The following is a 23683-nucleotide window of genomic DNA, read 5'->3' as shown; positions in this document are numbered from 1 at the left end:
GAGAAAATTCAAGTTTAACACCAAGATTATAGTACGTGTCGAAAAGGTTAAGCACTACGTGTATAAATTATTTGTCACAATATGTCACAATAATACCTATTTGTCATCTACGTGGCGCAACACTTGGTAAAAAATTAGAATATCAAGTTTTGCTATCTTGTGGCATGACAATCAACAAAAAGCTACTAAAAAAATGTTTAAATTTCAAAATAAATGTAATATAAGTATCATTGAAATTTCATATACTTGTATATAATTCAAAAAAGGACAAACGACAACATTAACTCAGCTAAAAACTAATATTGTGGTGTAGAATAATCGTTTGCATATATTCATTGAAGACGAAATATCATACAAGTATACTTCTTATTTTACTTCATTCATAAGGTTTAGGTAGATTGGAACATAATAAAAAAGGATGGAGAATAACAAAACAGTAGAAGTGGTTAACTTTGGAAAATCTGTTATAGTGCCAAGCGTACAAGAGCTAGCTAAGGAGTCCACCACCCATGTTCCTTCTAGGTACGTGAGAGTTCAAGAGAACGACAACGACTCAACGATGGACTGTCCGATTAATCAAACATCCCCGGTATCAGTTCCGGTGATTGACCTTCAAAGGCTTCTTCATGGTTATTCTAAGGACTCTGAATTAGACAAACTTCATCTTGCTTGCAAAGAGTGGGGATTTTTCCAGGTACATATTTTTCCTTCCACTTACACACCTCTTAATGCTATTTCGCTGTAGCTTTAACTCATTAATCTAAGCGTAACTTTTAATTTGTAATAAATTTGATTGTATTTTAATGTGTATTTTCTATTGGATATATGTTATAAAGGCTAATATGATTAATCAATTAAATACATTATTACGGAGTATGAATGTTTTTAAAGGGTAATAAATGTTAAAAATGGGAACTTTTATACAGTATACGGTAATACTGACAACTTTAAATCATTTTAGGATAATTGTAACCAGTCTTACAATGAACGAAAGTTAAAACTGCCTTATTCAAGAATTTGTGAATTTAGATATGAAAAATATAAGTACTTCCTCTGTTTTCTTTTAAATGCATTATGCCTTTTTGACACGCTTTTTTGAGAGATGATTAGACTATATAAACAAACTATTTTATCAAAATAATTTTAACATCAAGATTATAGAAAGGTTAAGTAATAAGTGTATAAATTATTTTGATTAATTTGTCCGTTTACATTACTTAATCTCTTTTTTAAAGTGCGTGCCGAAAAGGTGATGTGTTGTATTTAAAAGAAAACTGAGGAAGTATACAGCTAAACCAATCTAATGTGTTCAACAATTTTGGCAGGTGATAAACCATGGGGTTAGCATTTCATTGCTAGAAACATTCAAGGAAGAGGTAACTAATTTTTTGAAGCTTCCAATGGAGGAAAAGAAGAAATTATGGCAACAAGAAGACAATCATGAGGGATTTGGGCAGTTGTTTGTGGTTTCGGAAGACCAAAAACTTGATTGGTGTGATATGTTCTACGTAATTACTCTTCCTCCTAAATTAAGAAAGCCTCATCTTTTCAATAATTTGCCTCAAAATATCAGGTTCTTCTCTAGCTCTTTCTTTAATCAGATGAAAAAATCAGACAAATTCTATTTCTAAATTATTACCTCTCGTTTAATTTGCAATTAAAAGGTATTTTATGTGAGACATAAATTATTTATTTATTGCAAACTTAACAAGGTAGTTATTTCAATTATGTCAAATAAGTCGGCCCACATGCATTACTAATAATTTTCATGTTGTGGTGACTATTTTTGTACAGCAAATTTAAAGATAAGATAAGTCGGAAAATATTACTCCCTCCGTGTTTTAATAACTGTTACACTTTGATCGGTATATAGTTTTAGTCAATTTAATTGAGTTAAACAAAATAAGAGGTAAGTAGGGTAGTTGGATTATTAAAATTGTAGAAAAAGGATAATGGGTTTAATAGTTTAATCTATTGAAAAGTAATGAATATGAGAGGAAAGAAATAATAATAAAAAAAAAGTAGTAGTGGGTTTGAGTGGGGACTATGAAAGGAAAAATTATAATACTACCTCCGATTTTTTTTATGTGCAACTTTTGCCATTTTGGTCCGCTCACTATTATGTGTAACTTTCTATTTTTAGTAAACAAAAACCCTGAAAATTACAAATTTACCCTTACTTAAAAATTCTGATTTTCTTAATGTTACCCTTATCTTATTTTAATCACAATAACGTTTTTGTCTAATCTAAAATCATTAACCTAATTTTACCCACCTATTTACTCATCTACCCACCACCCATTCACCCTCTTCATCTCTGCTTCACCCTTTCATCTTTTCATCTCTTTCACCTTCACCTTCTTCATCACCCTTCTCCCTCAAGAGTCACGACCACCGCCCCTCCCACTACCATTCTCTCTCCCTATGACCACCGGCGTTCTCCCCCTATTACCATTTCTAGACCTAACCCACTTTCTCTCTCTCTTCCTGGATGATTACCATTTACAGGAACAAAATCTGGTTTTCTTGAACAACCCTTTTTCGAAAAATGTGGAGTTTTTTGATCAAGTATCTTCTTCCATTGATTTAGCAATGACCCCAGGTTGTAGAAGTGATTCAATGGGTGCTTACCCTTTCTGGGTTTGGTTTTAAACCTTGTCTTTACTATTCTAGAGGTTTCTGTAAGAATGGTAACGCCTCCAAGTTTGTTCACGGCGCCCGGGTGATGGGTTCTCGGATACCGGTGACGATTCCGGCCCAATTGTTGCTCCCTATGACCACCGGCTTTCTCTCTTTCATCTTTGATTTTGATTTTCTGGGTTTTGATTTTGATTTTCTGGGTTAGAGGTGGGTTTGGGTGGTAGGGTGGTCTGGGTTAGAGGTGGGTTTGGGTGGTGGGGTGGTCTGGGTTAGGGTTGGGTCTTGGTGGCGTGGGTGGTGGGGTGGTCTGGGTTAGATGTGGGTCTAGGTGGTGGGGTAGTCTGGGTTAGATGTGGGTCTAGGTGGTCTGGGTTAGATCTGGGTTTTTTGGTTAGGGAGGGGGCTGCCGAAAAAAAGAGGGAAAGACGTGAGGGTGGTGGTGGTTTCGTGGGGTTGGTTGTGGTGGTGGTTTTGTGGGGGTGGTAGTGGTGGTGGTGAAGCCGACGGCGGTGGTGGTGAAGCTGACGGTGGTGGTGGTGAAGGCGGCGGCGGTGGTGGCTGGTCTTGGTGGTGGCAGTGGGTGGTTTGATTAATTATCCAAACATTCTCCACCTTAATTACATACTCCTATAATATATTAATCACCATTATACTTTCTTAACCTTTGCCCTTCAATCTTTTGCCTCGTGAACCGTTTTATGTGCCAAAGGTTGCACATAAAAAAACCGGAGGTAGTATTAAAATGTAATTTTTTGCTAAAAAAAATGAAATGTAACATTTATTAAAACAATATATTTGGTAAGTGTAACACTTATTAAAATACGGAGGGAAGAGAATACCGATAATTTTCTTATGTTGCGGTGATTGCTTTTTCTACAACAATAGACAACAGTAGATAAGAGCCATGCAAGCCCGCATAGACAACGATAGGGATGACATTAAATTTGAAGTGTCGTTTACAAAACATTATATAGTTGTGTATCTTATCCATCTCTTCACCTCATACTCCGTATAAAACAAATCTTTAATTGGAAGTATTATGGATAATATTGATGTCGTTTTATCGTAAGAAAAATCCATAAAGCTAAGGATTATTATCAAGAAAGGTTTGACAAGATTTAGCGTGGATCATGACTATAAGGTCATGAGATCAAATCTTTAATGGTGAGCAAAAAAAATACTCATCCACACTCTCTCTACCCACTTTCTCTCTCAACAAATTAATTTTGCCCATGGGCAAATATTTTTCACAATTTCTCTCCCAATGGTGAGCAAAAAAAAATGCTCACCCACCATTCTCTCTCTCTTACTTTTTCAATACCCCACCATTACTTTCTCTCTCATATACAACACTTCTTTATTTATTAATTTCATTTATATTTTAACAACATTACTCTCAAAAAATAAAAACTAGTTTAAATTTGTGTAACTTATTTTTTTTATTTGTGTCTTTTTAATCGTTAAAATTTGTCGTTAAATTAAGTAAGTTATATGAAATAATTGTAAAAAAAAAGCTCAAAATTTCTTAAATATTTTTATTTATTTTAAATAGCGGTACAATACTAGGAACCAATTACATTTGCAACGTCATGCGTAATTAAACTTAGGAATTAAAATAAACAAAACAACTAAAAAAAAACTCGACTGCGTACGAAAAAGTAGGTACGCCATAGTACTTGGCCTTATTTAAGTCGTGCTAATTTCTCCCTAATTACGTGGCCCGTATCGTTGCCAAATATGTTCGACTAAATCACGTTTCAGAGATAGATGAATTTCTCTATCACGGAGGGAAGCTTTTCGCTGTAGAAATGCGTCGAAGTCAAAGTTGGTAGGTCGACCTACGTTGAATTCAAACGGTGGCGTTGTAGACGTTGATGCTGGTGTTAATTCTTGTTGATCTTCTTCGTAGAAGGCTCTTAGAACTTCGGCTTGAGTGTAGTTGTGGCGCTCATCTTCAACAATCATGTTGTGCATAATGATACATGCTTTCATTATGTCCCGCAGTATGTCCTCATCGTACGCCAGTGACGGTTTTCGTATTATTGCAAATCGAGCTTGCAAAACACCGAATGCTCTTTCAACGTCCTTTCGAGCAGCAGTCTGGTGGTCAGCGAACATTTTATCTTTCTGAAGTTGAGGGGTTGTGATACCCTGAACAAAAGTTGCCCACTTCGGATAAATGCCGTCGGCTAAGTAATATGCCATGTTGTATTCATGGCCGTTAACTGTAAAATTTATCGGAGGAGCTCGACCATGCAAAACCTCATCGAACACTGGTGAATGGTATAAGGCATTAAGGTCATTACAAGATCCAGGAATACCAAAGAAGGAATGCCATATCCATAAATCCTGATCTGCAACGGCTTCCAGTATTAGCGTTGCTTTCTTGTTCCTACCGGGGTACTGCGCTTTCCAAGCCGTTGGACAGTTCTTCCACTCCCAATGCATGCAATCAATGCTGCCTATCATGCCTGGAAAACCACGCTGTTCATTTTGATGCAGTATTCGGGCCAATTCATCAGGTGTAGGGTTTCGCATGTAATCGGTTCCGAACTGATCAATGACCTCGGCACAAAAACGTTGAAGGGCAACTTGAGCGGTTGACTGACTGATTCGAACGTATTCATCCACGGCGTCCGCAACCATGCCGTAGCCTAACATTTTTATCGCCGCTGTACATTTTTGCAGAGGTGATAAACCTAACCTTCCAGCTGCATCCCTACGCTGCTGGAAGTAAACATCACCTTCAACGACCTTGTTCATTATACGTACAAACAAAGGTCGTTGCATACGAAATCTTCTTCTAAATTGGGTGGTGTTGTACACAGGATTATCGGAAAAGTAATCATTAAACAGCCTAACATGTCCAATTTCCCATCTCTTCTATTCGTACCCCCTCTAGGTGTTTTTGTAGTGTGTTGGGATTGTGTTTGGGGCATGAGGACAGATGGGGGTTGGTATGTGAAGAGTTCATCAACAAGTTGATCATATTCTTCAGTATTTGAAGAAGATGAACTTGAGCTTGAGCTTGTTGATGGTCTAGAATACATCATGTATTAATATTGTTACTTGATGAATTGGTGTGGTTGTGGATATGTGCCATGCCTACTATATATAGCAAATATATCAAATGAATATGTGGTTACAAATCCGAATGACCACACAAAGTAAAGAAATCAAATTTTCAGCCACGAAATAGGTATACTATGCTAGTTGACAGTGACAAATCTCGAGTGCAATTATGTCGGTATTAATGACACAAAGTTAAAGCATTCTGATAAAGTGAAAACAGAAAAATGTGACTACACAATGAAAAAGATTTAAAGCAATTATGTCGGTATCAATGACACAAAGTTAAAGCATTCTAATAAAGTGAATTCAGAAAGAAGTGACTACACAATGACAAAGATTTAAAGCAATTATGTCGGTATCAATGACAACTGAAATCAACTTGTTAAACAACTTGTCATTCAATATTGGAAAATCAGAATACAAGTGTACATCTTACATTGAAATTAACCACACCACTAATACAACTTAAAAATAAAATACTACATTGCGCATAATGTTAAACTTAACTAATACAAGAGTAGAACTAAAACAACCAAACAAGCTTAAAAGCCTTGTAATTTACCCAGTAAAAAATCCTTGTATGCCTTTTCTTGAGGAGTCAGTGGCGTAGGCGAATTCTTCAGAATTTGCAGCATATCAAACATGGTTCTCATCTTGTGAATGTCAAGTTCCTCCCTTTTCCTCTGTTCCTTGTCCTTTTCAATTTTTATCCTCTCTTCCTTCAGAATGGCCTCCCTCTCGCGAATTGTAGCGAATTCCTTCATTCGTTTGCTAAGCTCAGACGAACCACTTTCTGTTGCTACTGCTTTCCCTTTACGCTTCGCCTTTGCTTTCTTCACACCCTTTGGTCGTTGTAAACCTCCAGATGAAAAACCATCCGTAGGGGTTTCATCCCCTACATTATATCTGGACCTCTTCCCACTTCCAGCACTACCTTCCTCCTCAGCATCACAAGCGTCTTTTCTTTCCTTCTTTGACATGGACCATCTCACCTTTGGCCTCCACTTTGGATCTTTGTTAAGCATTTCAATTGCGTGATGATAAGTGAATTTGCGACCTTGGGAGAGATGAAAAAGTTTCGAAGAACTTTTTAAACGGTCAGCTTCGTTGTAACCACTCCCTCCCTCCGACAGTCTACCCGCTTCATCATAGCAAGAAATCCACTATAGTGCGTCTGCTGCCAACCTTCTCCAGTGGGACGTCAGACTCTTCATAGGTCTTGGTGGAATTATATGCGGCTTCTCCGAGTGAGCAGTTTGATATGTTGCGTGTACATTGCGCCATAGGGAAGTTGCTTTCTGGCTCATACCTTTAATAGCATCCTCGCTGAGCTACAAGTACAACCCAATCAGAGTTTCATCTTTCATAACAGACCAAATACGAGTCGCTCGTGCAGGAACCTGGTTGGGTTCCAATCTGCGAACTGGTGGAGGATACTGCGGCGTCTCTGGTACGCTTTCCTCTTCGCTCTCATCGAAGAGTGTGTTACTATCAAGATCAGTTTCAGGTGTATGATCTTCATTAGCAGGGTTTTGTAGGGGAAACTCAGTGGGTGTCTGATGCAGTGGAGGTGGTTACGAAGACGTATTGCCCATTCTTTGCAAGAACAATTGAAACTCGGGATTAGTTAGGAAATCATCACTAAAACCCGGAAATTTTTGTCGGAAATTTGGGTTGTTTGGATCCATTAAAAGATTCTGCATCAAAAAACAAAAGATAAATATTTTTACAAACATTAATTTAAAAAACAAATTAAAATGACAACAAATCCAAAAAAATATCAACAACTTTCTTCAATTACATAATGCAATTACATTACATGGTCTATATTATTTTTTTTTTCAAAAAATCACATATATACTAATTTTAATACATAACTACATTTATATATTAAAAAAAATAATTAACCAATAATTGCAACACTTTATTACCTACAAATTTAGTAATGTATAAAGAAAATATCAACAACTTTCTTCAATTACATAATGAAATTACATTACATGGCCATCATACATTTTTTTTTGAAAAAATCACATATATACCAATTTTAATACATAACTACGTTTATTATTTAAAATAAATTTAACCAATATTTGCAACACTTTATTAACTACAAATTTCGTAATGTATAAAGAAAATATCAACAACTTTCTTCAATTGCATAATGCAATTCCATTACATGGTCTACAATATATATATATATATATATATATATATATATATATATATATATATATATATATATATATATATTTTTCATAAAATCACATATATACTAATTTCAATGCATAACTACATTTATATATTAAAAAAAAATGCCCAATATTTGCAACACTTTATTAACTACAAATTTAGTAATGTATAAAGAAAATATCAACAACTTTCTTCAATTACATAATGTATATTTTTTTTTTCAAAAAATCACATATATACTAATTTTAATACATAACTGAATTTATATATTTTTTAAAAAAAAAATTACCTGAATATGTGTAAATTGCAACAAAGACCTTCTTCTACAATTTTAAAATACTTAAGAAAATAAAAATGTGGAGGATTTAAAGTGTTTACGAAATTATATCAAAAGATATCAAAATGCATGTTTATTTATAGAGAATTTAATTTTATGACCGTTGGTAATTTTTTTTTATTAAATAATTTTTTCAGAAAATCAATTACAAAAATTGTAACCGTTGTAAACGGCTACAATTTTCTCATTGGACAATACATTGCGCATGCCATGTGGCTTCTTCCCCTTGGCCAGCTCGCTGACGTGCTCAGTCAAAGCAGAATTTTTTTTTTTTTAAATTTAGCAACGTCAAAATGACGCGTTTTGACGAGCGCCTTTCAGGCTGCTTCATCAAAACGCGTCGTTTTGATATGGGGCCAGCAAATTTTTTTTATTTTCTTCTGCCTGTGTGGGGCCCACACGTTTTACTGTTCATCAAAGAAAATGCCCATAGTTTGGGCGTTTTTCATTTTGCCCATGGGATTTTTTTTGGTTTTTGACATTTGCTCACTATTGTGGTTGATGATCATATTTTTTGCTCATCAAATATGCCCATGAGCAAAAAAAATGTTCACCTTTGGTAGTGTTCTAAGGGCTCTTTGGGAGTGAGGATTCCCTTATCATTATTCCTCACTTCTAATGAGTTTGACCCATAGAAAAAGGACTTCGTAAATAATAGATCAACATCAATTAAAACTTCCAATGCAATAAAAATCAACAATGACACTTATACTTGTATTATCTATTAACATAATACCATTTGTATATACTTTATTTCAGCTTATGGCATATTTGGCCAAACATTCAATGTTACAAATCTTTTTTCGGCCACCTACTAATAAATGAGATTGTTTATGTAATACTAGATTGTACATGTGCTAATGCAATATATATATGTTTGTAGAAATTGTTTCCATTACATTATGTTATTATTATTGAGCGATTTAACAATTGCTCACCTTGCTCCTAGGCCACCACAAGTACATTTATATGATTATATTAATGTGTGATAGGGTTATCATGGAAGCTTATGCAGTAGCAATGAAGGGCTTGGCTCAGACTATCTTGAATCATATGGCTAAAGCACTAGGGATCAACGAGGGCGAGATGGTAGAGTTATTCGGTGAAGGATGGCAATCCATAAGAATGAATTACTATCCACCATGTCCCGAGCCTCACAAAGCTATAGGGATCACGCCTCACTCGGATGCAGATTCCCTCACAATCCTTTACCAACTGAATGACATCCAAGGCCTCCAAGTTAAGAAAGATGGGAATTGGGTGCCCGTTATACCCCTTGAGAATGCTTTTGTGGTAAACCTTGGAGACTGTATGGAGGTATGCTTGTTAACAACAATACTTAAATTAACATACTTTATCTGTTCTTTAATATTACAACGTTTACACTATTGACAGTATTCACACAATTCTCTTTTGATATTGCTACCTAGCTCATGTGTTTTAAACTGAAGGTGAGAACGGGATAAACTCAACAAGAGAGAAAGTGATCCCTTTATAAACATATACTCCCTCCGTTGTAAATACATGCTCCATTTCTCCATGCGCGGAGTTTTAGGAGATTTTAAAGTAAGTAATAAAATATGGAGGTGGTGGAGTAGGTAAAATAATAAAACATTTTTAAAAGCAAAAGCAGTTGAGAGAATTGAAGGAGAGAGAATATAAAATTAATAAATATAATATATGTAGGGTCCACTAGTTGAGAGAAATAAATTAAATATTGTAAAAGCTTTCCAAATAAGAAAATGGAGCAAGTATTTAAAAGCGGCCGGAAATAGAAAGTGGAGCAAGTATTTAAAAACGGATGGATTAAGTATTAATACGGAGTAAAACATAATGGTCTTCCCTAATAGAAGCATGTAGATTAACTTCCTTGTTGGTTGACAGATTTTGAGCAATGGAATATATCGAAGTATTGAGCACAGGGCAACAGTGAACTCGACGAAAGAGAGAATATCAGTTGCTACATTTCATAGCTCCAACATTGATTATGAATTAGGACCAGCTAAGAGCATTGTTGGTCCCCTTAACCCTCCACTTTTCCGAACGGAACCATTGAAACAATACTACAGGGGGTTCTTTGCAAGAAAGCTAAATGGAAAATCATATCTAGATGTTATGAGATTACAACAAGGGGATCTCAACACCAGTTAAAAATATGCAAAGCCTAGTAGGCAGATCTATGAATGTATGTATTGTGGGTAGCACGAGTTTTATTACTCGGAGTGTTTGAAATTAAGCTTGAGGGAAAATAAGCTCGTCTCTTATGAAAACAATGTATGAGTTTGTTTCCAAATAATAGTTTATGATGATAGACAATAAACTACAAAAAAACACTTCATTTTATATATTACTCCTCCATCTTTAATTTGTTTGTGGTGGTTGTTTCCGAAAGGGTACGTAGTGATGGTGTGTGTGTGGGGGGTTGTGACATGCAACATCGATCGCAACATTGGTCCTTGCGCGCATGGTACGGAAAATTAGGCAGTTTTGCCCATTTTACTCTCGAGTTTTCTTGTTTAGAGAAAAATTTCAAGCCCCATCTACTCAATTGTCAAAAACTTTAAACCTCTCAATAGAAATATTCTCTAGTCTAGAAGATCATCCGTATAAGATATCAAGCCTCGACGATCCTCAACACGGAGAAGAGAAGAACATCAAATCATCAAGCACATCATAAATTCGTGCCTCTACATCAAATATTTTCGATAGAGATCAAGCCTCTCATCAGCCCTCAATCAAGAATTCAACCCAAAGGTCTACATCAACAATCTTAAATCGAGATCAAGCCTCATCGATCAACCCTCAATCAAAAACCCAAGTCAAAGTTTTGCATCAATTATCTTATTCGTGATCAAGCCTCGTCGACCTTTGATCGAAATTCAAGTCAGCCTATGAAACAAGTCAAACCTAAAGTGGAGATCGAATCAGAGGAGCAAATTAGATATTGTACCTAGAAAATTATCAAATCAATAGAATTAACACTTTGTTTCATTTATTTTAAATCTATAATTTTTAAATTTAAAATTTGTGTTTACAAATTTAGCACGCTTGGTGGGACAATTTTCGCTCTTCATCTCCGTTCTCCAAGTTTCAAAATATGTGGAATCAATGGGGGCATGTCAAATTTGCTTTTAAATTATATAAGAAAAATTTCGAGACCATGTTGCATATTATATCAAATCTCCACGGCGGTCTTGAGGGGGCATTTGCGGACACCAAAATTTTGTTAAATTTTACGTGTTAAATATATGTAAATAAGGAGATAATTTTTAAATATAAGATACTAAATAAAGCCTGTGCGATGCACGGTTTTTTTGTATTTTTTCAAACAAAATATTTTACTAAATATATACTTATCTCATAAACTTTGTGATATTCACCTGTTTAATACTTCATTTTTTTTTGAATGGTATTACTTCAATTTTTTTAATATTATAAAATGAATTATTAAGTTTTTTTTTTTTTTTTTTTTTTTGAAAGGAATGAATTATTAAGTTTGTTTTTCATATTTAGATAAAATTCCTAATATGAAAAGATAATATTTAATTTCACAAAATTTTATACGTGACTGGTCACACCGTGTGGCCGGGATTACTTGGTCAGGGGTTACTCGGTTGGTCAATGGTTACTTAATCGATTAGGGGTTACTTGGTTAGTGTTTTGGTGTGTCTTAGCTGGCCACACGAGGCAATTCTTTTTTTCATTGGCTAAAATATAACATTTTACTATGTGACGCTCTTATAAATTTTTATTTATTATTATATCTCAACGTAGCGCTTTAAAAAAACTAATCTTACGTAGCATAATCTTATTGTAGCGTTTTACTAAAATTAATCTTACGTGGAGTTTTTTTTTTTTTTTTAATTTTTTTTTAATTATAATCCTATGTAGCGCTTTAAAAAAACTAATCTTACTTGGCATAATCCAACTGTAGCGTTTTAAAAATATTAATTCTACGTGGCGCTCTAATAATTTTTAAAAAATTAAAATCCTACGTGGCGCTCTAAAAACTCGGGAAAAAACTCCCCCTTATATATATACTAGTTTTGTGCCCGGGCGATGCCCAAATGTTTGATAAAATTTTAAGATAACATTTTTACTTGAATGTTAAATACCAAATTATTTGTTATGATAATGTAGGATATTTAGATAAACGATATCATATGGAGTGTATTTTGTGTAGTCTTGTTTGTAAACAATAAATATCTATGTTATTATTGACTTGAAATTATTCTTATTGAACTTAAAATATTTTCACTGAACTGAAAGTATTTTACCAAACTAAAAATATTTTTGATTAAAACTTATTTTACTGATTCTCTAATATTTTTTTAAAATAAATTAAATAACAATGCATTTTGTATGCGGCTAACCACACCATCTGGCATGACAAAGTAACCCTTATAAAACCGATCGAGTAACTCCTGTAATACTAACTGAGTATTCTCTAACACTGACTAAATAACTCCTATCTATGACACTGATTGAGTTACCACTATAACACTGACCAAGTAACCTCTATAGCAATAACGACGTAACTCTGATATTGTAATAGTGGTGACACGGTTTGGCCAGCTACGTATAAAAGTTTGTGATTAAATATATTATAAATGAATTTTATTTTAAAGATTTTTTTAATACGAATTTGATGATGGAATTAGAATTGAGTTATAGGATATTTATTAAAAGTGATGATTAATTTTGTATATATGAAATATTAGAATTTTATCGATAATAAAACTCTATGCAACAATTTTATCTTAAAAAATCTATTCAAAAATCGCTTACTTAGCATCATATGTGTCACAATAATATCTATTTGTCGCCTACGTGACTCGACACTTGGCGAAAAACTGGAATGTCAAGTGTCACTGTCTCGTGGCCTGGCTGCGAGACCGGTTTTATTTATTAGTGATATGATATGATATGATATAGTACGTGCCTCAAGCGTTGCGCCCTGAATACCCATTTTATAGAGTGTACTTATTTGTGGACATGTTTTGTATAATTATTATAATTATAATTTTCATAATAACTATAATAAAATTATTATTATTAGTATTTATATATTTTTTTTAATTGTTAGATACAAAAAGAGAGTAGAAATACTACCTATTATTCTTTTTCACGCTTGTTATTATTTTTTGTTTTTGTAAGTTGCACTATAATCACTTTGTCTACTACGACCAATGTTTGTGAATTATACATAAAAAAAAATATATAATTAAGATATTGTTTATCAAAGTTCTATGTCGACATAGGGCTAAAATTCAATGGGACACTAAAATAATAGTGGGAGTATAATTTTGTGAAAAGAAGAGTGCATCAGTAAAAAACAATAAATAAATAAATGTTAAAAGTAATTATTTTGTTAACACGTAAAATCAACGGATTATATTATTGGTTTAATTGGCCATTTGTAATATATGGCTGGTAAATGGGCTATGAAGGTTTTATAAAATCCGTAAAGTTCTATGACCTTGCTACCATTGATCTGAATTTACTTCAAGATTCCCTTGTATTGTACAGTTTCTGTTATGTTATAATTTTAGTAGTTTTTGACTTCTTTAATTTCATTAACAAAATCACAAACATACACAAAAATATTACAACCGAATCTGAAGAATACCTGATTCAAAAGGTTTAATCGTAAATCAATGGTAGACTAAAAAAATTAATGATACATGGCCATATTTATAATTATAATTATGTGGCTATTCGTATAGGAGTAAAATTATATTGCTAATTGGATATTCATATTAATTATAATATGTGGTGTGTTACTATAAGTAAAATTCTATTGTCAATAAAACGATAAATTTATTTAAAAAGAATTATAAATTATTTTATATATTCTTTTTTTTTTATCCTAAATAAATCTATCCAATCTAATCTGGCATCTAATCTAATGTGGTGTGTTAGTATAAGTAAAATTTTATTGTCAATAAAAAGATAAATTTTTTTCAAAAGAATTATAAATTATTTTATGTATACTGGTTTTATCCTAAACAAATCTATCCAATCTAATCTAATGTGACATCTAATCTAATCACAATAATATCTATTTGTCGCCTATGTGGCTCGACACTAGGCGAAAAACTGAAATGCCAAGTGTCGCTGTCTCGTGACTTGGCTGCGAGACCAACTTTATTTATTAGTGATATGATATGATATGATATGATAGTGTACTTTTTTTAAAAATATATTTAATTTATCAAAAAGGATTATTCAAATAGTATTTTTTTTTGAACGAGTTATTCAAATACTATAAAATAAGATATCTATGTTATTATTGACTTGAAATTATTTTTATTGAATTTAAACTTAAATTATTTTTACTAATTAAAACTTAATTTTACTCATTCTCTATTAATTTTTTAAATAAATTAAATATATTATAAATGGATCTTATTTTAAAGAACTTTTTAAAAGGAATTTTATGATGGAAATAGAATTGAGTTATAAGATATTTATTAAAAGTTATGATTAATTTTGTATATATGAAATATTAGAAGTATATCGATAATAAAACACTATTCAACAATTTTATCTTAAAAAAGTTATCCAAAAGTCGCTTACTTAGCATCATATGTTTTACAATAAAACCTATTTGTTGCCTGCGTGGCGTAACACATGGCAAAAAACTAGAATGCCTAGTGTCGCTGTTGTTTCGGGGTTTTCTGATGTCTTGCGGGAGAGTTACAATTCCGAGACTGGAACCAGACGCCTGTACCTGCAAAACAAACGGAGACTCCGAGTGATTGGAGTTCCGCCTCCAACGGTCAAGTTAGTACTTGTTTAGGGAGTAATTAATGCAGAAAAAGGTAATGAGTCTCTCTAGGTGAGAGTGTTTAATGTGTGAAATCCCCTTTAATGAGGATTAATGAGCATATTTATATGCCTTGGGATGCGTGCCAATTCCTAGGTTTAGGTTAAACCTAGGGCTTACTGGGCCTTCCACAAGAATTGGGCCTTGGTGGCCGATTATCCCATGTGTCATGGGGAGGACACGTGTCGTGTCGTTATTGGTCCATGATGGACGGATCACCACTTGACACGTGGCAGGCTCCTATTGGCCCATGTGAAGGACACGTGGCGAAACCTGATTGGTCCACTTGTCAGATGGTGATTGGTGGGAAAAATCCCCTAATCATTTGACCCTCACAGGTGGCACGTGACTGGTCACATGTCACTTGTGACAGGTGTCGGCTCGTAACAGGCGACGACCTGCTACAGGTATCACTTGGTGAAAGGTCGAGGATTTTTCCCGCTTAAATTTTAAATTTGGGAAGTGACTCTTCGTCTTCTCATTTTGCCTATATAAGGGCGTGTTGACTTCAGATATTTTCACACTTGAGAACTTTTATAAGAGAACACTCGGACCCCTGAACCTTCTCTGACATTTCGGACATTTCCAGCCTACCGCCTGCTCTGACAAGTCGGCTGATAATCAGATTACTTTCCAGATCTTCGTCAACTTCTCTCTCATTCAGGTAACCGTCTGTTCTCTCATTATTTTTCTTTTCTTTATTTTTTCTTTTTGAAATGGCACCACGGAAGCACTCGACACGACCTAGGTTAGTGATCAGCCAGTCACCGGGGACGGCTGAGTCTAGGACTAGGAGTGCCGCTTGCCCCTTTTCGAATCAATCTTTGCCCTTTATACAAAGTCCGACTGTCTCTGTGTCTATGCAGAACATAATGGCCAGAACAAAAAGAACCGCTAGGATCACAAATTCGGACGACTCCTCCTACCAGGTGCCGATTAGTGAGACATCTGACCAGGCGCCAGATGTTGAAGTGAACCAAGGCGGCTTGGCCGCCGACAGCTCTGAGGGAGGGATCAAGGTAGTCCCTTCCCATTTTACCGTAGATATGTCTACATATTCTCTCTCTCCTGTTGAAGGAGAGGAGGCGGGCCCCTTTGGGAGAGGAGAGGAGTCGTCCTCTTCGGACTCTTCAGAGGACGAGTCCGACTCTAGTTCGTCTGGTCATCCTTCTCTAGACACAGAGGAGAGACGCAACCGCCTACAAGAGGAGAGACGCAACCGCCTACAAGAGGCGAGGCTTTCTCATGCAGTAGAGAAAGGGGACAATTGGGCGGAGCCATCCGCCACCTATAGAGAGCAAAACACCCCCTACTACTGCACTGTTCCAAAAGGCCGGATCAAGGCCATGCAAGAGAAAGTGGGTAGCTTCATTGCGAACCATGTAATGGGCCCTGGCTTTTTAGTTTTTGTGCCAGATCCGGAAGACACAGTCGTTTGGCCGACTGGGATCAGTTATGATAGCGCCTGCTTTGGCTGCTATGAGGCGGCCATCAGAGCTGGGCTGCGCTTCCCCCTACACCTGGCTGTTCAGCGAATCCTGAACGGATATGAGTTGGGGTTATGACAGTTAGCCCGAATTCCTGGTTCAACGTTCTCGGCTACGTAGCCGGGTGTGAAATGTAGGGGTGGAGCCAAATTTCAAGGCTTTCGCCCACATGAACTATCTCAGCCGGACCCCTAAGGCAGGCGGTACCGGCTGGTATCAATTGACGAGCCACAGAGGCTACCTCATGACAAGAGGCAAATAAAACAAATGGAAGGATTGGAGAAGCACCTTCCTCATCATTGAGAGTTCAGACAAGGAGCTGAACCAACGCTTTAACAGGTGGAACTGAGACCCGCCTCTTCTTGCAGGCGATCGCAGCATGCCGCTTGTTCCTCCAAAAGCTAAAAAAGAGATCCTAGACCGAGGGCTCTTTAAAGTAGAGACCAGGGTCGACTCTACTACAGGGGTACGAGAGCAAGTACCCCTGCACTGCGTCCCGAGCTACAAATGGCTCTATGATGAGTACTTCCTGGACGCTTGTGGCCTCAGCAGTCGGTGCTTGAGAGGTAGCCGGCCTGTCGAACACGTGCTTTTGTGGGAATTATTTTATGAAATTTCCTAACTTTTGCATTTATTTATGCAGCGGAAGCCATGAGCAAGATTACCGCCTCCAAGACAGCGGCTGCTATGTTGCGTGCATCCATCATGCAACAACTATCTTCGGCTGACTCTCCCAACAAGGAGACGCCCTTAGTAAGTTCCCAGCTTTCACCTTTCCCCTTTTTATGTTAAAAGGTTGGGTTTATACATATACTAATCATCATTTTTTTTAGACGGGCACACCAAGAACTTCCTCCTCCCAACAGCCGGACTTTAAAGCCCGGAAGACGACTGTTGCGAGTTTTCCTGGCTCTGCCAGGAAACACGCGGCTGCTGAGAAGCAGCCGACCACTCCTTCTCAAACTCCCAGCAGGCCGCCTAGAAGTATGAAACTGCTGTTCTAGATTTGGACCTACTTTTCTTTCGCTTTATCTAACATTCTTGTTCACTCTTGATGCAGCCGGCCCTCAAGAACCGGACCTGGTCGAAGTGGCCAAGTCCATGATAAAAGTCGTCGCTCCAGCAGAGAGAGACGCGGTCAGGGGTGTCGGCACCCTTGACCTAGATGGAATTGGAGGGCTCCTTGCTAAGGTATACTTAGCGTATTTTTGTTGTTTAATTCCAGGACGCCTGTTTTTTATTTGAAATCTGACGCCTGTTTTCTTTTACTCAGTCCCTGCTCCGAGTAAACGGCCTTCGCAAGCCCCTTAATGCGAAGAACAAAGAGGTAAAGGCTGCTAAAGCTATGGCCGCCTCTGACTGTGATAAGGCAATGTTTCAAATTGCCCAAAATGAAATTTTGACAACTGATATTCTTTATTATCAGGCGCAGGCCACTTCTGCTATCAGGACTCAGTTGGAGGCGGCCCAGAAGAGAAATAATGAGCTGGAGGCAACCATCCAGAACCTCAAGTCTGAGCTGAGGCCTCTTCGTCAAAAGATGTCCTCATACGACACCTTGGAGAAATCCTTAGCGCATGTCAAGGAACGCCTGACAAACCAGGAGAAAAGTCTCACTGAAGAGCTCTCGGCCAAGGCTGAGCAAGAGAAAAAGGATTTGGTTCGAGAGATGATGGAGGACTCAACCCAAATCCAGCGCATGACTTGGAGCCGCCTCTTTCCAAATGCCGACTTTGCTTCTCGGGAAAAACAATTTCGCCAATGCTCTGAAAGGTATAACCAAGAAGTCCTAGCGGCTGCTGAGGATGAGGCGCTAGAGGAGGAGGCGGAGGATCCGATAGTGGCCTTGGTGCCGATTGGGGTAGATGCGTCCAAAAAGGGTGCAGCTGAGGCCGAGTCAAGCAAGAAGAATGCTGATCAGGCGGCTGCTATTGTTGAAGATCTGCCCCCATCTTAAGCTTTTGTCTTCTTTTTTCTTCGGCCTGCATGCCGTTTGTTTCTGTTTTACCCGGCCAAGGGGTCGGGGTCTGAATATTTTGTCGGTCTTTAAGGCCGGCTTATTTTCAAGGGGCCGGGGTCTTGAATATTTGTGCCGGTCTTTATGGCCGGCTGTTAATAGAATTTTGGAGACCATTCTTTTTAGGTCGCCTTAGCTATCAATTTTCAAATTGTGCTCTTATTTTTTCTAAGTGTCGAAACTCTGATATCCACTTGCATGTCATACCGACTGGTTTGTATGGCCGATAGTTGTAGACAGGTACAATGTAGGGACAGCCTTGCCTATGCCCCTGGACGACTGATTGTCTATTTTCAGGCTAGGCGATCAGTCGGCCATTTATTCAACCGGTCTCTAACGTATCTTGATGACTGGTTCCTCTTTTGGAAGGCGGTTCCGTCATATTTTTGAAATTTTCCAAGTGGGATAGTGATTATCCACTTGCCATTGTTATTGTTTAAGTAATAGAGGCACTAAGCGGCATAGGCCGGCTAGTTCCTGATGTGATAACTTAGTAAGAACATGCGGTATATGAACACCTTTTTAGTTTCAAAGCAAGTTTAAAGGAGTGACTATTAGTAAGCATGATCGTTACTTAGTCGCCGCCACTATTGTTTGAGTATTAGAGGTATCAAGCGGCGGAAGCCGATTGTTCTCCTTTATGCGCCAATGGTTGTTGGCTATTAACTCAGAAGGAACCGGCTGTACTTATCCCAAGTAGTTCAGTCGGTTATCTGACACGGATGCTAACTGCAAACACTTGTTTGGACTAGGGAGAATTATCCTTGTCTTAGAAACGGCTACGTGGTTGTCTTAGTTAGACAGTCGTATAGGGGCCGTGTAATTAATTTATAGAACAATGTTCCACCCGAAAGGGAGCTGCTCTCTGCGACGAATTTCATCCGGATGGATGCCGCCGGATGCCTGCTATGATGTTGGGACAGGGCGAATTATTTTAAAAGTTTAATCAGTTGGCCTGGCACCTGGTCTGATTATTTTGGCCATAGGCCTTAGATAGTTCTTGGTGAACTATGTTATGGGAGAGTAGCCTGTTGTGTAGAACAAGCGGCATGCCCCTTTTAATTAAACGTATAAATAAAAAGCATGGAGAGTAGCCGTCTGTTTATCAGTAGGCATGCCCCTCTTAGTACAAAATAAATGAAGTGAAATAGCAAACTTTTATTAGGTAGCTCTCGGCTATTTACATCATTCAAAAATAATATTTTTTGAGATTATCTACATTCCAAGTTCGAGGCAAGGGTTGGCCGTCTGGTGTTTGCAGCCGGTAGGTGCCATCCCGAACCTCTTCACAGATTCGGTAGGGTCTTTCCCAATTGGGTGTTAATTTGCCGGACTCATTTGCCCTACCGACTGCTTCCATCTTTCTTAGTACAAAGTCCCCCACTTTGAGTGGACGCCTGTGCACTTTTTTGTTATATGATCAGGTCATTCTCAGGCGGTAAATTTCATAGCGCAAGACTGCATTGCCCCTCCTTTCTGGGAGTGAGTCCAAGGCCAGGCGCATGGACTCCCAATTCGCCTCTTGGTCGTATAACATTATTCAAAGAGTCGACTCATAGTGTTCAATTGGGAGAATAGCTTCCGCACCATAGGTTAGGAGAAATGGAGTCTCTCCGGTTGACCCTTTTTCAGTCGTCCTAATGGCCCAGAGAACATGCGGTAGTTCATCTGCCCATAGGCCGCCTGCTCGTTCAATCTTCTTCTTAAGACCGTCTGAGATGATCTTATTGAAATCTTCTACCTGGCCGTTTGCTTGTGGACGGCCGACTGATGCGAAGTAATGTGAAATACCTTGGTCTCCCAACCAGTTTTTTTGAACAAGCATCTCAAATTGGGGACCATTGTCACAAACCATAGACATGGGAACCGCAAACCGAGTGATGATATTTTTCTAGATGAATGAAATCACATCCTTCGTCTTGATTCCCTTGACAGCCTCTGCCTCTACCCATTTAGTAAAGTAATCGGCTACCACAAGTATGTACCTCCTGCCACCTGTAGCAGGCGTATAGGGACCCAGAATATCCATGCCCCACTTAACAAACGGTAGTGGGCTATGGATAGTAGTGAGATCAGTAGCCGGACGGTGAATTAGCTTGCCAAACTTTTGACACTTGTCACATTTTTTCACCATCTCCATTGCATCTGCTTCTAAGGTAGGCCAAAAGTAACCCTGCCGCCTTGCCCGTTGAGCAAGCGACCTGCCGCCTACACGGGAAGCGCATTAACCAGAGTGAAGATCTTCTAGTATCTCTCACCCTTTTTCTGGAGTAACACACTTCAAGAAGGGTTGGAGGTACCCTTTCTTGTGAAGTTCTCCCCTTATCATTTAAAAACTGGACGCTTGTTTTCTCAGTGTGGCCGCCTGGTGATGGTCGTTCGGCAAGGTTTCGTCTGTCAGGTGTGCCATTGGATCCATCCAGGTTGAACTTCTATCTAAAATTCCAATAGGATCTTCCTTAATGCTTCTTCTTTCCATAACCTCCCAAAAAACAGTTCGAGGCGTATCATAGGAGGCCGAGGATGCTAACTTTGAAAGAGCATCCGTCTGGTTGTTTTCAGATCTTGGTACTTGAGTCAGATGAAAATCTTCAAGGGATCTGACTGCTTGTCGTACCGCCTGTAAATACTTGATTATTGTCGGATGGGTCGCTTCGTATACACCATTGTACTGACTCACTATCAATTGTGAATCAAAACAGACGTATATCTTTCTTGCCCCAGCCGCCTTACACATGCGGATTCCGGCTAGTAAAGCTTCCTATTCTGCCTCGTTGTTCGAGGCCTGAAAATTGAAGCGTAGAGCATACTCGTACCTGTCGCCTTCTGGCGACTGACATATGACGCCTGCTCCGCAACCATTTGAGGTGGAGGTCCCGTCCACATATACCTTCCAGACTTGGTTTGGAACTTGAGAATTAGGGGGCCGAGTCATCTATACAATAAAATCAGCAAAGGCTTGCCCCTTCACTGCTTTTCTGGGCTCGAATGTGACTTCGAGGCTCTGAATTTCTATTGCCCATTTGATCATCCGGCCTGACGACTCTATGGTTGTCAGTGGCCGCTTGATTGGTTGATATGTATACACAACAACTGCATGTGCCAAGAAATAGGGCTTCAATTTTTTGACGGCCATGAAGAGGGCAAGACCAAACTTTTCCACTAAAGGATATCTCAACTCGGCATTTTTCAGTACATGATTGACAAAGTAGCTCGGGAGCTGACAACCGTCTCTTTCAGAAAGAAGGACAACACTTAGAGCATGATCAGAGACGACCAGGTACATGTAAAGCACTTCTTTGGGCAAAGGACTGACCAGCCTCGGCAAGGAATGTAAGTGAACTTTCAATTTTTGGAAGGCCGCCTCAGCATCCGACCCCCATTCAAACCTTGCCTTCTTCTTTCTAGCCTGGAAAAAGTAAAGGCACTTGTCGCCTGATCGGCTTAGAAATCTTACCAAAGCCGCCAGACAACCTGTTAGCTTCTGAACCTCTCGGACGGTTCGAGGGGACTGCATGTCGATAACCGCCTGCACTTTCTCAGGGTTCGCCTCTATTCCTCTCTGATTGATGAGGAATCCGAGAAATTTCCCAGACTCAACCCCAAATACACATTTCTTGGGATTGAGCATGACATGGTGCCGCCTGAGTGTGGCGAAAGTTTCTCGGAGGTCTGACAGATGATCTATCTGAAGCTTAGACTTAACAATCATATCATCAATGTATGCCTCAACGTTCCTCCCAATCTAGTCAAAGAATACAATATTTATCATTCTTTGGAAGGTGGCCGGGGCATTCTTCAGACCAAACGGCATGACTGTGTAGCAGTATAACCCTGTGTAGAAGTATAACCCTTGATCCGTGACAAAAGCTGTCTTCTCCTGATCTTTCTTCCACAAAGGAATTTGATGAAAGCCAGAGTAGGCGTCCATAAAACTCATCAAAGCATGGCCGGCTGTTAAGTCAACCAGATTATCAATTTTGGGCAGAGGGTAACTGTCCTTAGGGCACGCCTTGTTTAGGTCCGTGTAGTCCACACACATTCGCCAGGTACCATTCGACTTTTTAACAAGCACAACATTTGCTACCCAATCTGGGAAGTAACATTGCCGAATGAACCCTGCATCAAGAAGCTTCTTAACTTCGGCGGTTGCTGCCTGCCTCCTCTCTTCGCCATGGTTCCGCTTCTTCTTCCTTACCGGCTTCTTTTTTGGATCCACGGCCAGTTTATGTACCGCAAGGTCAGGACTGATGCCTGGCATTTCATGGACTTCGAATGCAAAGATGTCTTTGTATTCTTTTAAAAGTTGGTGAAAATCTTCACCCAGAACTCTAAGAGCAGTCGTCCTAACCTTGACTTTCCAGTCAGGGCGGGAGTCGTCCAGGTCCAGGTCCGTATGCTCACCAGTCGGCTGAAGGCGGAATTCATCTGACCGCTCCTCTGTCAGTGATTGCTATCTTTTTTCTTTTCTTGCGGCCCCCTAACTGGGTAGCATTTCTTTTCTTGCCGCCTGCTTCTGGATCAGGCGCATCCTCCTTGACAACGTCAAGATCTGCTTTTTCGCCACTTGACCCAGCGGCCACGACAGTGGGTTTGATATCCGAGAGGTAGCACTCTCGGGCCATCTTCTGATCTCCCCTTAGGAAGCCGACTGTTCCATCATCCTTCTCAAATTTGAACAACTTAAGAGATGGGATAATGACAACTTTTGAATTATTTAGGGTAGGTCGTCCCAGAATCATGTTATAGGCCGAGAGTTCCTCAACTACCAGGAACCGGACCACCATGTGGAGACCCTCCCCATTTTCACCCAGGCGGATGGGTAAATCCACTTGCCCAACAGGGTGGACGACACTTGCTACTGATAAGGTCGGAGGAACTACTGGTATCTATGAGGATTTGGCCAACTCTTTGGTTGGCCACTTTGCATTCAATAACAATGGGGTCGTCATGCGACCCCCTAACCCCTCCTAAATCTTCTTATGTCATGACAATTTCAGGGAATGAATTTTTGGAGGGCCGTTCTTGGTGAACGGAATTGACATCTAGCCGCCTGATGTTGTCTTTGTTGCCCCTGATAGTGGGGCCGCCTCCTGAGAAGCCGCCTG

General features: G+C 38.5%; 1 protein-coding gene across 1 annotated transcript; it reads left to right on the top strand.

The window, feature by feature from the left end:
• The first annotated feature begins 264 nt into the window (after nt 1-264).
• On the top strand, nt 265-10607 carry LOC110728825 (protein SRG1-like). The gene is made up of 4 exons (XM_021908492.1): nt 265-694; nt 1326-1573; nt 9235-9559; nt 10127-10607. The coding sequence occupies exons 1-4, from the start codon at nt 419-421 to the stop codon at nt 10391-10393; spliced, it is 1116 nt and encodes a 371-aa protein (XP_021764184.1). The 5' UTR covers nt 265-418; the 3' UTR covers nt 10394-10607.
• The last annotated feature ends 13076 nt before the right edge of the window (nt 10608-23683 follow it).

Source organism: Chenopodium quinoa, unplaced genomic scaffold (assembly GCF_001683475.1).
Source record: "Chenopodium quinoa cultivar QQ74 unplaced genomic scaffold, ASM168347v1, whole genome shotgun sequence".
In the NCBI taxonomy this organism is placed as follows: Eukaryota; Viridiplantae; Streptophyta; class Magnoliopsida; order Caryophyllales; family Amaranthaceae; genus Chenopodium; species Chenopodium quinoa.
This window is presented reverse-complemented; position numbering and strand designations above follow the sequence as displayed.